The sequence below is a fragment of the Tasmannia lanceolata genome, unplaced genomic scaffold (assembly GCF_043159265.1).
Source record: "Tasmannia lanceolata isolate RefF3 unplaced genomic scaffold, GAP_Taslan_0.1 ptg000023l, whole genome shotgun sequence".
NCBI classification, from domain to species: Eukaryota; Viridiplantae; Streptophyta; class Magnoliopsida; order Canellales; family Winteraceae; genus Tasmannia; species Tasmannia lanceolata.
In genome coordinates, this window is record NW_027518700.1 from 8,036,484 (window position 1) to 8,049,879 (window position 13,396).

Sequence of the window (13,396 nt, forward strand, 5' to 3'; positions counted from 1 at the left end):
TGCTTCCTCTAACACGAGCAATGAAAAAAATTGTGTAAGAAAGTGAGTAGTGCCATTATCAAAATATGGTAGTGCAGATATTATTCCCCTTTCTTTAATCTAATTAAGCCTATCTCATAATTTTAAATGGCTGTTTTTGGTGCGATGAAACTCTGTTTAGATGGAGTTATTCGCAGCAAAAACAAAGGACTTAGATATGGCCGATGCCGGTCCTACTTGCGCATTTTTAGCCCAACTCATAATTTTGAATGGCTGTTTTTGGTGTGATTAATCTCCATTGTGATGGAGTTAGTCGCACCAAAAACAAGGGTATGCAAATGGCCGATGCCAGCCTTGCATACCTTTTTTTATCCCATCTCATAATTTTGAGTGCTTGTTTCTGGTGCGATTAATCTCCATTGTGATGGAGCTAGTCGCACCAAAAACAAGGGTTTGCAAATGGCTATTCCAGCCATGCTTAGGTTTTTTAATGTCAGCAATATTCTCATATTGAGAATGGCAGATTTTGGTGTGATTAACCTCCATTGTGATGGAGTTATTCACACAAAAAACATAGGGTTTACAAATGGCCGACAAAGACCTTGCATACCCCTTTTGACATCTGTTAGGATCCCGAATATCTATCCTCTCTTTTCCTTATCTCACTTTTTAAATAATTATGTTTCTTTTCCTAGATAATTTTGTGACGCTTTGTTAGGCTAGATTTTAGGTATTTCTCTATTAAATAATAACTCCCTTCCGTTTTGTAAATAAGAGAAGTTTCGTTTGAATAGGAATTGGGAGAGTTTCACTTTCTCTTGAATTTAGGCGATATTTTTATCTTCTTTCTCTATTCTTTTCTTCTTCAAGGCTTGGGAATCCTAAGAGTATCTCATAATTTTGAATGGCTGGTTTTGATGGCATTAGTATCCATTGTGATGGAATTAGACGCACCAAGGGTTTACAGATGGCCGATGCCCTTGCGATGAATTTCCATTGTGATGGAGTTAATCGCACCAAAAACAAAGGCCCCTTGTTCGACAGCCATGAATTTTTTTATTTTATGGAATATGAGTTTATCAAGTGGTGAGAGAGACAGAGAGGGTAGGAGAAGGAGAGATTTGAGACGGCATGAATGCGGAGAGGGTGAAAAGTGGCTGAAAAAGGAAAAAAATTACTTATATTGAGTTGAGTATTTTTCCCTCTCCTTTCAGACTTTTCTTACCCTCTCCTTCTCAATCCCTTCTAGCTCTCTCTCACTCTCGCCCTCCCACCCCGTTGGGTAAGCTAGTATTCTATGGAAAATAAATCCATGGTTGCCAAACATGGCCAAAGGGTTGACAAATGGCCAATGCCAGCCTTGCTTACCTTTTTTTTAGGGTCAACGTATTCTCATATTGAAAATGGCTGATTTCTCAGCGATTATGCTCCATTGGAGTTATTCGCACCAATAACGAAGGGTATACAAATGGTCGATGCCTGCATTGCATACCCTTTTTAGTGCCAGCGCATTTCATAATTTTGAATGGCTGGTTTTGGTGCGATTAATATCCATTGCGATGGCATTAGTCGCACCAAGGGTTTACAAATGGCCGATGCAAGACGTGCTCACCCTTATTTTAATTCGAGCGCAACGCATAATTTTAATTGAATGGCTTTTTTTTGTGCATTAATCTCCATTGTGATGGAGTAAATTGCAGCAAAAAGAAAGGCCATGTTCTTCGGCCATGAAATTTTTTTAATGGAATATTAGTTTATCAAGGAGAGAGAGAGAGAGAGGGGGGGGGGGGGGGGGGGGGGGGGGGGAGGATTTGAGAGGGCATGAATAAGGAGAGGGTGAAAAGGGGCTAAAAATCGGAAAAAAACTAAATCATATTTTGAGTGGAGTTTTTTTTTTCCCTTGCTTTTTAGCCTTTTTGTTAGCCTGGGTTCCCTAGTGTGACCCTAATCATGATTTTGATGATAACGGATCCAAATTGATCAAAGTAGGTTAGTACTAATGTTTTACCTTTGAAAAAAATGCCCAGGCAAAGAAAGGTGTCAAGAAGGTCAACTCAAGATAACATTATCCAAAAGCAAGTCAAAGATCAATCAATCAAGATGGACCAAGACAAATCTTGTGCATGATAGATAAATTCAAGTTTGTCTCTTCAAAGATTAAGACCATGGTTCAAAGCTAGGAGTGAAGTTCGATCAAGGAGAAATTCATGCAAGCCAAGCCAAAGTGAAGATCAAAGCCAAGCATGAACATGAAGGTCTAGATAACTCAATTCAAGGGATCACACAAGTTTAGATTGATTGGAGATCAAGTTTCAAATGTAATTGTAAGAGTTTTCAAAATAGTTTTTGAAAATGACTTTTCAATGACCCAAATCTCACCTTAGAACTCACTTGGTTTCATCGAGTTTAATCATGTTTAATGGGGTCAAAACATATTATTTATTATGTTAATGATTCCCCAAAAACTCATTTTGAGTTATATTAAAAGTGGAAGAAAAACGGACAAAAACTGTCAAATATATACAACCTGAAAATTTATAGATCGTTCGTAGAGCTCTACAGATGATCTACAGAAAACCAGGAAACTGTTTTTATAACCTGGAAATTCTTAGACGTCTACGACGTAAAAAATAACCGTTGGGGCTTTTCAAATTTGATTTTGGGTTTGTAAAATTATCATTTTACCTATAAACGGTCATATATGAGTTACCCTATAAATATAACATTAAATGAAGCATTTAATCACTTATTGCAAACTTGAAAATCAAATCTCTTGCTATCAAAAGGCTTTCAAGCATCCAAAAGGGTTTTCTTCAAGATTCATCTTCTTCCTTACTTTTAATCTTGCAATCACTATTGAAGAAGATCTCTCAAGCTTACTTGTTATCTCTATTGAAGAAAGTTCCACTCAAGCTCTCTTTGGCAACCATCTACACAAGGGAAGATCATTCAAGCTCATTCAAACCCTAGATTGGAGAAGTTCTCATCAAAGCAAACTTGTAACATCTATTTGAGAAAAAGAAGAAGATTGTATTGAAGAGGTGTATTAGCCTTAAGGAAGACACAACACATTCAAACTTTTCAAACATTGTAATGGTGGAAGGGCATCGTAGTTAAAACCCTTGGACATTGTATGGGCGAGTGTAGAGGACGAGGAGCCATCATCGGTGTACACATTGTAAAGGTGGAAGGGCACTGTTGGTAAATCCCTTGGAGATTGTATTGGCAAGTGCTTGGAGACGCGGAGCCATCTTTGTGGGCAAGTGGAGAAGACGCGAAGCCATCTTCGTTGTAATCAAACAATCACTAGTGGAATTCCTCAATGAGCAAAACTTGAGAAGAGTGGAGTAGGTCTTGGAGTTTTAAGACTGGACCACTATAAACCCTTGTGCGTATCTCTCTATCTCTTTCTCTCTCATTTCCTTGTTGTTATCGTGGTGTTTGTTTTTTTCCTATTAACTAACCTTATTTAACCCACCAAGTGTTTGATTAAAAGTCTATCAGAGAGAATCAATGAAGGTTTTCAAAGTAATCTACCAAGCGTTTGTTAAAAAGTCTAAAAGAGAGAATTAACAAAGGTTTTCAAAGTAATCTATCAAGTGTTTAATAAAAGGTCTAAAAGAGATAATCAACCAAGGTTTTCTAAAGCAACCCACTAAGTGTTTGTCAAAAGGCCCAAATGAAATTCATACTTAAGTTTTAAAAATCAATCTTATAAAAGTTTCGAAGGAAAAGTTTTAATACCCAACCAATTCACCCCCCTCTTGGTTGCCCGAATAGGAACTCACTTTTCTTATCCTATCCTCGCTCAATCTCTCTGAGCTCTCTCTCACTCTCGCCCTCCCTTGCCGCCATTGAGTAAGCTAGTATTTAATGGAAAATAAATTCTTGGTTGCAAAAGATGGCCAAAGGGTTGACAAATGGTCAATGCGTGAAGAAACAATATTTGTCTATTTTCCCTCCACTTTTGGATGGGTGAGGATGATCCTAACGACCTGATTTTTAGTACACAACTATCTTACACGGCCTTTCAAATGAATACTTTGGATCACCCAAAAAAGTGGGCTCACATGAGTTTTTGAGCTCAAGCTCCGAAACACTTTCATCATCATCATCATCATCATCATCATCATCATATATATATATATATAAAGAGGAAAAGGAGTGTGCGGTTGATCGCATATAAGGTTATATGCGGTTGAGGGCCCAAACACATGGGTCCCACATTTTGGGAGGTGATCAAAACCATTCATTTGCAAGGCCCCATCATAGATAGGGTGCGTACAAAAAATCAGCTCCATTGGATCATCCTAACCCCTTCAAAAGTGGAGGGCAAAAATGGGCAGATTTGCGGCAAACGGTGTCAGTCCATTTTGCCCTCCACTTTTGGATGGGTTAGGATGATCCTATGGAGCTGATTTTTTGTACACACCCTATCTATATAAGGGCCTTGCAAATAAATGCTTTAAATCATCCTAACAATGTGGGCCCACATGAGTTTTGGGCCCTCGACCACACCTAAGCTTGGTGCGGTCGAGCGCACAATCTTATTCCTCATTTATAAATGCACTTTGGTGACTTTTAAACAATGGGTTGCCCTTTCATCTTATTTATGCAAGGGCGCCCCTGAGTCTAGCATTCCTTTCTCTCTCATTCCTCTCTCTCTCTCTCTCTCTCATAGAGAAAGGAATGCTAGACTCAGTGAGAGAGAGAGAGAGAGAGAGAGAGAGAGAGAGAGAGAGAGAGAGAGAGAGGAGTGCGATTAATCTCCTTCTCTCGTCTCCCAACTACAATTTGGAGGAAATCCATGATTCTAAAATCCGCATAAGATCGACAGCTTCACTTCTCTTTAGAATCTTGGATTTTAAGTAAGAAATCCAAGGTTTAGAAATTTGTCCCACATCATGAGATTTCTAAAACCTAGAAACATGGGATGATCCCCTACTCTCTTGTTGACGGAAAGAAGGGCAGGGAAACATAAAACTATGGTTGGTCTCCTTCTTCTTAGGGTTGGTTATTCGGTTATAATCGAATCGAAATAATTTCGGTTATCAAATTTGGGTAACCGAAACTAAACCGAAAATTTTAAAAACAGAACCGAAACCGAACTGATTAAAAATTCGGTTATAACTGAATAACCGAATAGTGGGAGAAAAAGACAGAAAAAAACAAAAACTTGGTTTCGATCAAAATAATGATTTTTATCATAATTTCAGTTAACCAAATTTTTTTTTTGAGATAACCGAAACCGAATAACCGAATTTCCAAAAAAAAAAAAAAAAAAAAACCGAACCGAACCGAACCGAACCAGTTATTCGGTTTTAACCGAATAATGAACACTCCTACTTCTTCTCTCGTCTCCCAAGTACGATTTGGACGAAATCCAAGATTCTAAAATCTAGTATCAAAACGGCCCTATTTCGGCTGTGGCATTTTTGTGAAATGTATTGTGAAATTCAAGATTATATTGTGAAATCTTAATTTTCGGCTGTGGCACTTTTTATTTATTTTTTTTTTTAATGAGGGTATCCCCATCCCAATTTCGGCTGTGGTACTCTGCCGCTAAGGAGGTAAACCGATCACTTATTTTAACGGTCCAGGTTAAACCACTGTTTCGTAATTTCCCCAATAAAGAAAGGAAAAATTGCCAATGCGTGACATCAAAATACGATAATTGCCATGGGGGGTCATACTTTTGAAAAATTGTTAGAGAGGGACGAAATGGGGTTATCAAGTCTCAAAAGGGGGTTATCAGCCCTCTAAATGGGGCCGTTAAACTCTCAAAAGGGAGTTATCAACCCCTCATTAACAATTTTTCAAAAGTGTGTCCCCCGTTTGCAATTCTCTTATTTGTTTTCCATAAAGAAATAAGCTGCTTCTCTTATCTTTCCCTATCTTTATAATCTACGCTATCTGTTTTCTTTTACATCTCTACTTTTATTATCAGTTGTTTCGCCTCTCCCCACTTATCTGTTGTCTCTCCTCTCACCTCTCCAGTATGGATGGCGGGTAGCTACCGCACCAGAAACCCTAGCAATGCAGCACATATACAGTTTCCTTCCATTTTCAGAAACCCTAACCCTAACCCTAACCCTACCATATCTTTCCCCCTTCCGAACTCGTCCTCCAACAAACCTCCCTCACTCCTCTCAACTCCCTTCCCCTTCTCCTCCCCACTTTTCCCGTTGCCTTCTAAAGAAATCCATCAAATCTCGAAATCTCCCTCTCGGATCCGATCTCCGAAAATTAACTTCTCGAATCGTGGATCTCACTCGAAGAAGGCAATTGCATCAGGTTCCTCTTTATTCTCTTCTCATTTCTGATTCAAATTCACCACTCTCTCTCTCTCTCTCTCTCCCTCTCTCTCTCTCTCTCTCTCTCTCTCTATATATATATATATATATATATATATATATATATTTTTTTTGATGAATTTGCTGTTTTTTTTTCTGTTTCTGCTTCATTTTATTCTTATTCCTGGCTGAAATTCACCTCTTCCTGTAGAATATGTTAGATTTGTGAGATTAGATTTGGTGAGATTTGATTAAAGTGCTTGATCAAGTAACTTGGCTAAATAGGGTAATTAGGTTAGATTAGTGATATAACACTGTTCTATCAAAACAGAAATAGAGAAGAAGATGATAGAAAAAGAGGAAAACAGTGAGTTACTTCGAGGAAACTCAGGTCTCTAATGTGCTGAAACACTATGCAATTATTTCTCTTGAGCCATACGGCAGCTACATTATATAGGAAACATAAATCAGGAAAAAAAAAAAAAGGAAATTAAGAAACCCTACTAGAATATGGAAATAACAAAAATAATGAAAGACAATTTATATAAGGAAAACTGGTTCTAAAAATTTGTACTTTAATCAAATCTCATCAAATCTAATCTCACAAATCTAACATATTCTAACTCTCTCTCTCTCTCTCTCTCTATTTTAATGAATTTGCAGTTTTTTTTTTGTTGGTTTCTCCTTTGATTAGGTATTTGACGAAGTCGAGCAAGCAAAGAAGCAGTATGGGAAGCTTAACACGATTGTGATGAATGCGGTTGTGGAGGCTTGCGTCCGTTGCAACGACGTGGATTCTGCGCTCCGGATCTTTTATGAGATGTCCGAGCCAGGGGGCTGTGGCGTCGATAGCATCACGTTTGGAACCATTTTGAAGGTATTTTTCTAAATTTTGTTTGGTAGCTTTGTCATTCTTTGTTAGAGATTACTTGTATTTGTTTATTTATTTATTTATTTTAGTAATGTAAGTGCTTTTCATTAAGTTACAAGCATACTATTTCCAATGGATTGAGCCTCTGGCTCAATGGTCTAGGCTTTGTTCTTCAACTTGGAGGTCGGAGGTTTAATCGCAGCTCACTTACCAAAATCAATACCAGACTATTTCAAAATAGACAAGAACATCTTAGTGTTATGTCATGTCGTGTGAGCTATGTAAAGATTTGGTTTTGGTATGTGCACAGGAACAGAAATCAATGTATCTGAATATGAGTATGATAACAGAACATCAAACATATGTAGATCTGAAGCAGGAAGTTGAATGCGTTCTTTAACTCTTTTCGGCAGCACATCTATTTTTTTTTTATTATTCCGGAGAATGAAAAAAAAACGGGGAATGGCATTTGGAAAATCTGATCCATTCTGCCTGCTTTTTCCCATTTCTGACTTTTGAGAGGTTTTTGGAGTTGATTTGCGCTATTTTTTTGTAATGAAGTGGAGTCGCTTCACACGATTCTGTTCCACCCCTCTTGCCTGCTCCGAAAACCCAAACACGAGGGGTGTTGAAGAACTCCATTTCTTTCTGACAAAAAATGGCCACATTAAAATTTACGGGGGCAAGATTTTCCAAACTAAATTTTTACCCGAAAATTATGTTCGGTTGTTTCTCTGTGTGTAGTAAAACTCAACTCAACTCAACAAAGCCTTTGTCCCAAACTAGTTGGGGTCGGCTAAATGAATCCTTTATAAAAAATTCATGAAGAAGGTAAAAGGAATCTACCAGGCTCTAATCCTGGTTCTATTTGTGTGTAGTAAAATCGAGCATAAAATGGAGCCATAATTTTTTAGTGTTTCTTTGACCACAAATATTACCCCTGTAAAATGTTGAACCTTCACTTTCTTCTATTTTGCGCCAAATTTCCATCCGAACCCCAAAAATTTATATATGAATTACCAAAAATAACATAAATTGGAATGACCCAGTTTGTCTATTTCTGTGATGAGCAGAACCCTGTAGGGCCCACTATTGTCACTATCGTGTTGTTTTGATCACCTCTAGGCCTACTTCTTGATCTCCATCATCCTCTTTTTCTCTCGAATCATCTTTGTTGAATCGAGGGTCCCAAGGCCTATTTCTCGATCTCCATCGACCCTCTTTTTCTCTCGAATCATCTTTGTTGAATCAATGGTCTCAAGTTATGGTTTTAATATGTGTTTCAGTTGTGATAGAAATGGAAACTTGTCAGTTTTAGATGGAGATTTTGGTTGAAATCTTGTAAACTTAAGAACATGTATGAAAACATATGCAAATGATGAAACTTGAGGAAGCAGGGGTGCATCTTGGGTCGGGTCGGGTTGTGGTTTTGCTAAACAATGAGTTGGAATCAACACGAACCCCACCCAATTTTGTGGTAAAAGCTCAATCTGAATTCCCAAAAATTGACCCGAATTGCACACCTATCAGGTAGTGTTTGAATTAGCACAAACACACACTAAAAAGCCATCCCATAAGCCCAAAAAAAAAACTCATAATTGTTTAACAACATCAAACATCTAGGTCATGTTCTGTTGTGCATGTTTGATAATTCAGTATATTCCACATTCCACATTCCACATGTAATTCGTCTAAATATTTATACATAATACATAGACCATATTTCACATGCAATTCATATAAATATAATTATTTAACACAAACTATTATAGTATTCCACTAATACATTTCCTGTCTTGATTTCGCTATGCGTTTCGGTTTTAGTATATGTTTAGGTGAGGATGGTAACATAAACATTTCGGTCATTTCGAGTCAGTTTGGGTGAAAATTTAAAATTATGGTTGAATTATGAGATTATCCATGACTTTGCATGCATCGGCACCTCTTCTCTCCCTTTGAAAACAATATTGTCTAAACTCTAAAGCACAAAAGTCAAAGCCTTGAGAAAATGATGGAAAACTTGAAATGTCAAAAATGCCTTTTTAGCAAGTTTTACCAAAGATACGTTAGAAAGGCCCCAAGAATTTTACCATTGAAAAAAGGCCCTTTTAAGAATTTCAACACACTAAATTTAAAATGCATTAATAGAACAATTGAAAGGAATTAGAAGTCAAGCTCTCCATGAATGGAAAGTGAAAAGAATTGAATATAATTGTGAAGTACCATTGGTCCCAGAATGAACCTTGAGAAAGTTTCACAACTTAGAACGGAAAATATCATATGAATAACTTCCAATTAAATGTGATGAATGAAAATCCTGACCCTAAAACTTTAAGAAAAGCCTATGAAAATTTTTATTTATTTTCTCAGTGATGATGGTAAAGCGATAAATCCTTGCATTATTTACTCCCCATGCTACAACCCAACCTTTGAATTCAATAATTAGGTAGGTCGTAGCATGCTGCCATCCCTAGTTTTTTCTCGAGGTCATATTGTGTGCGAATGATATGATTTTAGAGTTCGGACATTCATTCTTGTGTTGGTGTTTCATAGGTTTTTTTGGAAAAAAAAATTGATCAACTGTTGATTGGTTGGAATTTTAGTTAAGGTTTGGTGAAAGTTTGACCATTATTTTGAAAGTAAACCAAAGATTGTGTGACTACTCTGAGTTCGTACTCGTAGGGTCACTAGTGACACCTAAAAATTTGATGGGACCATCCTAGGGCTCATTTTCTAATTCTTAAGTATCTTTTAGGTATTTTTAAGTCCTTTAAGTTATAGGAGGGATACCGGTCTTTTTCCATCAAAATCATTTTAATTCTTTGAGTTAAGTGGGGAGAGAGTCTTCTAAGTCAATAGAGGATATTTTAGTAAAAAGTGTTAGGTTTTTATTTAGGGTTTTAGAACTTTCTAGGTCTCTTTCTTTTCTTATATAAATGGAGCATCGGGGCGCTTTTCTTGGATGCTATACAATGGTGGAATGAATAAAAATTTGACATTCATATCAAGTCAGTTTTTTATTTCTATACTCTTCTTCCACTTTCTTCTTTTATCTTCTCTTCTCCCTTTCTACCCCTATTACCCTTCTTTCTTGAACTTGATCTTGATTATCTATTCTCTTTTTCTCTTGGTTGTCATGGATTCACATCAATTTGGTATCAAAACATGTTCGAATGATTACTTGGGATAGCATGAATATGACGGGAAGATTCTAACCCATGAATCGTAATCAGTACACTATGAGGATTAGAGAGATACCATAATTCTATGAAGTTAATGAAAGAGAGTGTCTCGATTGGTTAGAAGCATTAGAGACGTATTTATGGCAGCATAATCCGGGCGATGACCAAATGATTTACATTAAGATGACAACTTTGGTCGGGCATGCCTTAGAGTGGTGGTTAACATTGAAGAAAAAATGACGTATAATGGGAAAATCAGCTACTATTTGTTGATGTGACACGAGGGATCTATTTTTAGAGACTTTTCAAGAATGTAAAATAGTTTGAGCGCATGATCTGAAGTGTGCTGGATGACAATTGTTTCCCTTTTTAACTATAAGATAAAATCACTCTAGTTCTCTGAGTTATGAGTGTTTTAAATAAGCCCCATACATGTATTACGAAAATTTTAACTGGGGAGAGAAGACATGTTTAGGTTTTTAGAACTTTCCAATTATCTTTCTTTTCTTATATATATATGTGTAGCCTCGTGACGCTTTTCTTGGATCCTATGCAATGATGGAATGAATAAAGATTTGACCTCCATATCAAGCCAGTTTTCTACCCTTAAACTTTTCTTTCACTTTCATCTTTTCTATTCTCTTCTCTCTTTCTTCAGTCTCTCTCTTTCCCTTTTTTTCCTCTTTCCTCCTTCACCCTTTTCGGCTGGGTTCATAAACCACATCCCCTTTCTACCCTATCATCCTTGTTTCTTGATCTTGATTATCTGTTCCTTCTCTCTTTTTCTATTGCTAGTCATGGATTCACATAAAAAATTCACCTAATCATCTATAAGACAGTTTAGGAAAGAAGTTTTAAATAAGGTTTCCATATTGTCGTCGAAATTCACATGTTTCAAAGTAATTTTTGTAAAAAGAAAAGTGATCGACTGTAGTTGGAGTTTTAGTCAAGGTTTGGTGGAAGTTTGACTATTATTTTGAAACTAAGCCAAAGATTGTGTGACTACTCTGACTTCATACTCGTAGGGTCACATATTGTTGTCAAAATTCACATGGGTATTCAGCCCAAAATCTCTTTTCTAATTTATTTAACTAAGTTTTGATATGTCTGCAAAATAATAGGCCTATAGGGGTCACACCTCAGTGTTGTAAACCTTATTGTGAAGTTGGTTCACTGTATATGGATTTATTGGTGAGCTCTTTTTGAAAACTTGAGAAATCGAAGTTAGTAGTAGCGGCATTGGCTTTGAATCCTTTGTACCGCTTTTATTATATTTTCTTCATTTTCATCTTTCTATATGGTTTTAACCCATGTTGCATGGATTCTTTGTCCTTCTATTCTAAATCTGTGTCAACACGTTTCGACACGCTAATAAGACATAGATTCGCGTGGGAGACATCCGGATTCTTCTCATAGCCTTGTCCCGCACGAATCCTGTTTTCTTGGGCGAATGAAAAAGCACTATCTCGTTGAAAGGTTCGATACATCTGCCCTTTCTCAACGCATTTTTGTAGACAAAGACTCCATTTCCAATACATCATTGCCTCTTTTAAAATGTGAATCCTGTATATTTTCCCTCTAAAGACATTTTCTTCTTAATTTTTTTATAAAAGCACAACCCATCCTTTCTTAATAAAAACTCTAGCGCCTCAACCCTCTACCCTCGAACATCGACCCCCTTCCCCTCTCCTCTTTGACTCTCTTAATAAAAATCCTAACGTCTCAACCCTCCATCCCAAAAGTTTAATGAATACATATATAGACACACACACACACACACAAAAGTGTAGATAAGTTATCTACACACTAGCTTAAAATACAGTGGAGGGCATTTTGTTGGGGTGATCCAAACCATTCATTTGATTGGCCCTCACATAGATAGGGTGTCCACAAAAAATCAGCTCCATAGGATCATCCCAACCCTACGTTTTGTGGAGGTAAAATGGACGTGTATAAACCTTCACAAATCTGTCCATTTTTGCCTCCACGGTTCGAAGGGTTAAGATGATCCTATGAAGTTGGTTTTTTGGGCACACCCTATCTATGTGAGGGCCCATCAAATGAATGGTTTGGATCACCCAAACAATGTGGACCCCCACTGTATTTTAACCTAGTGTGTAGATAACTTATCTACACTTGTGTGTAGAAACCGTTCTCTCTCTCTCTCTCTCTCTCTCTCTCTCTATATATATATATATATATATATATTTAAATTTTAAAATTTTATTTTATTTAATAAAAATTACCGAATCTACAAATTCTACTCTTTGGGGTTTGCCGAATCCGACGCCTTGAATCCATGTCGGATCCCGACACGCGAATCTGAATCCATGCAACACAGGTTTTAACCAACATCTTGTTGATCTTCAAGTTAGGGTCTTTCATCAACAGGTAAGGATTCAGATTTTGCTGCCATAAGAATTGAAAGGATGAGTCATGTTGTGTCACTCCGAGTCACTCGACCTGACTTCCATTTAGGTCGAGTTGACTTGGCCGAGTCTTGAGTTGAATCGTCGAGTTTTTGAAATATGGGTCCAACATAAGCATAGCTCACCTCTTCATTTGAAAAGACACTCAATTCCAGTTCGAGGTCCTAAATATTTGCATAGAGAGGAAAATCAAGATTTTTGAGGATCAAGTGAGGACAAGCCACCACACTCCTTAATTGAGATGTCCTCTAGCATATGGAGGAATGCCTAGCGTTTTTTCTTTTGAAAAATTAGAATATTTAGATAAAGAGCTATAGTATGCTGACATCGAGTCTTCAGCCGAAATAACATACAGGTGACGATGTAAATCATCAACTCCACAGTACATTTCTAGATTCACTGAGATGAGAAGATTAATTTGTTCCTTCTTTTACAATACACCTTGGTATTTCAATGAGTCCATAAATTTCTATCATGACATGTAGGATTGTTATTGAGTATTTAATATTTTGTTATTTCAAGGCAGGTTTTACTGGTTCAGATTTCCTTTCAAAGTAATTACATTGGTTACCCTTTCTCTGTAATCATACAATTTTCTTTAAGTATCTTCCAAGTATTTGATGGCACGGGCAATTTAAGTTC

General features: G+C 37.0%; 1 protein-coding gene across 1 annotated transcript in view; it reads left to right on the forward strand.

Annotated features, from left to right (window-relative positions):
* Positions 1–5,890: 5,890 nt before the first annotated feature.
* LOC143856719 (pentatricopeptide (PPR) repeat-containing protein / CBS domain-containing protein) overlaps positions 5,891–13,396 on the forward strand; it is a 40,317-nt gene continuing 32,811 nt past the window's right edge. Inside the window, exons 1-2 of the mRNA XM_077366996.1 lie at positions 5,891–6,273; positions 6,967–7,149. Coding sequence (XP_077223111.1) covers positions 6,016–6,273; positions 6,967–7,149 — 441 coding nt within the window. The 5' untranslated portion in view covers positions 5,891–6,015. The remainder of the gene's footprint in view (positions 6,274–6,966; positions 7,150–13,396) is intronic.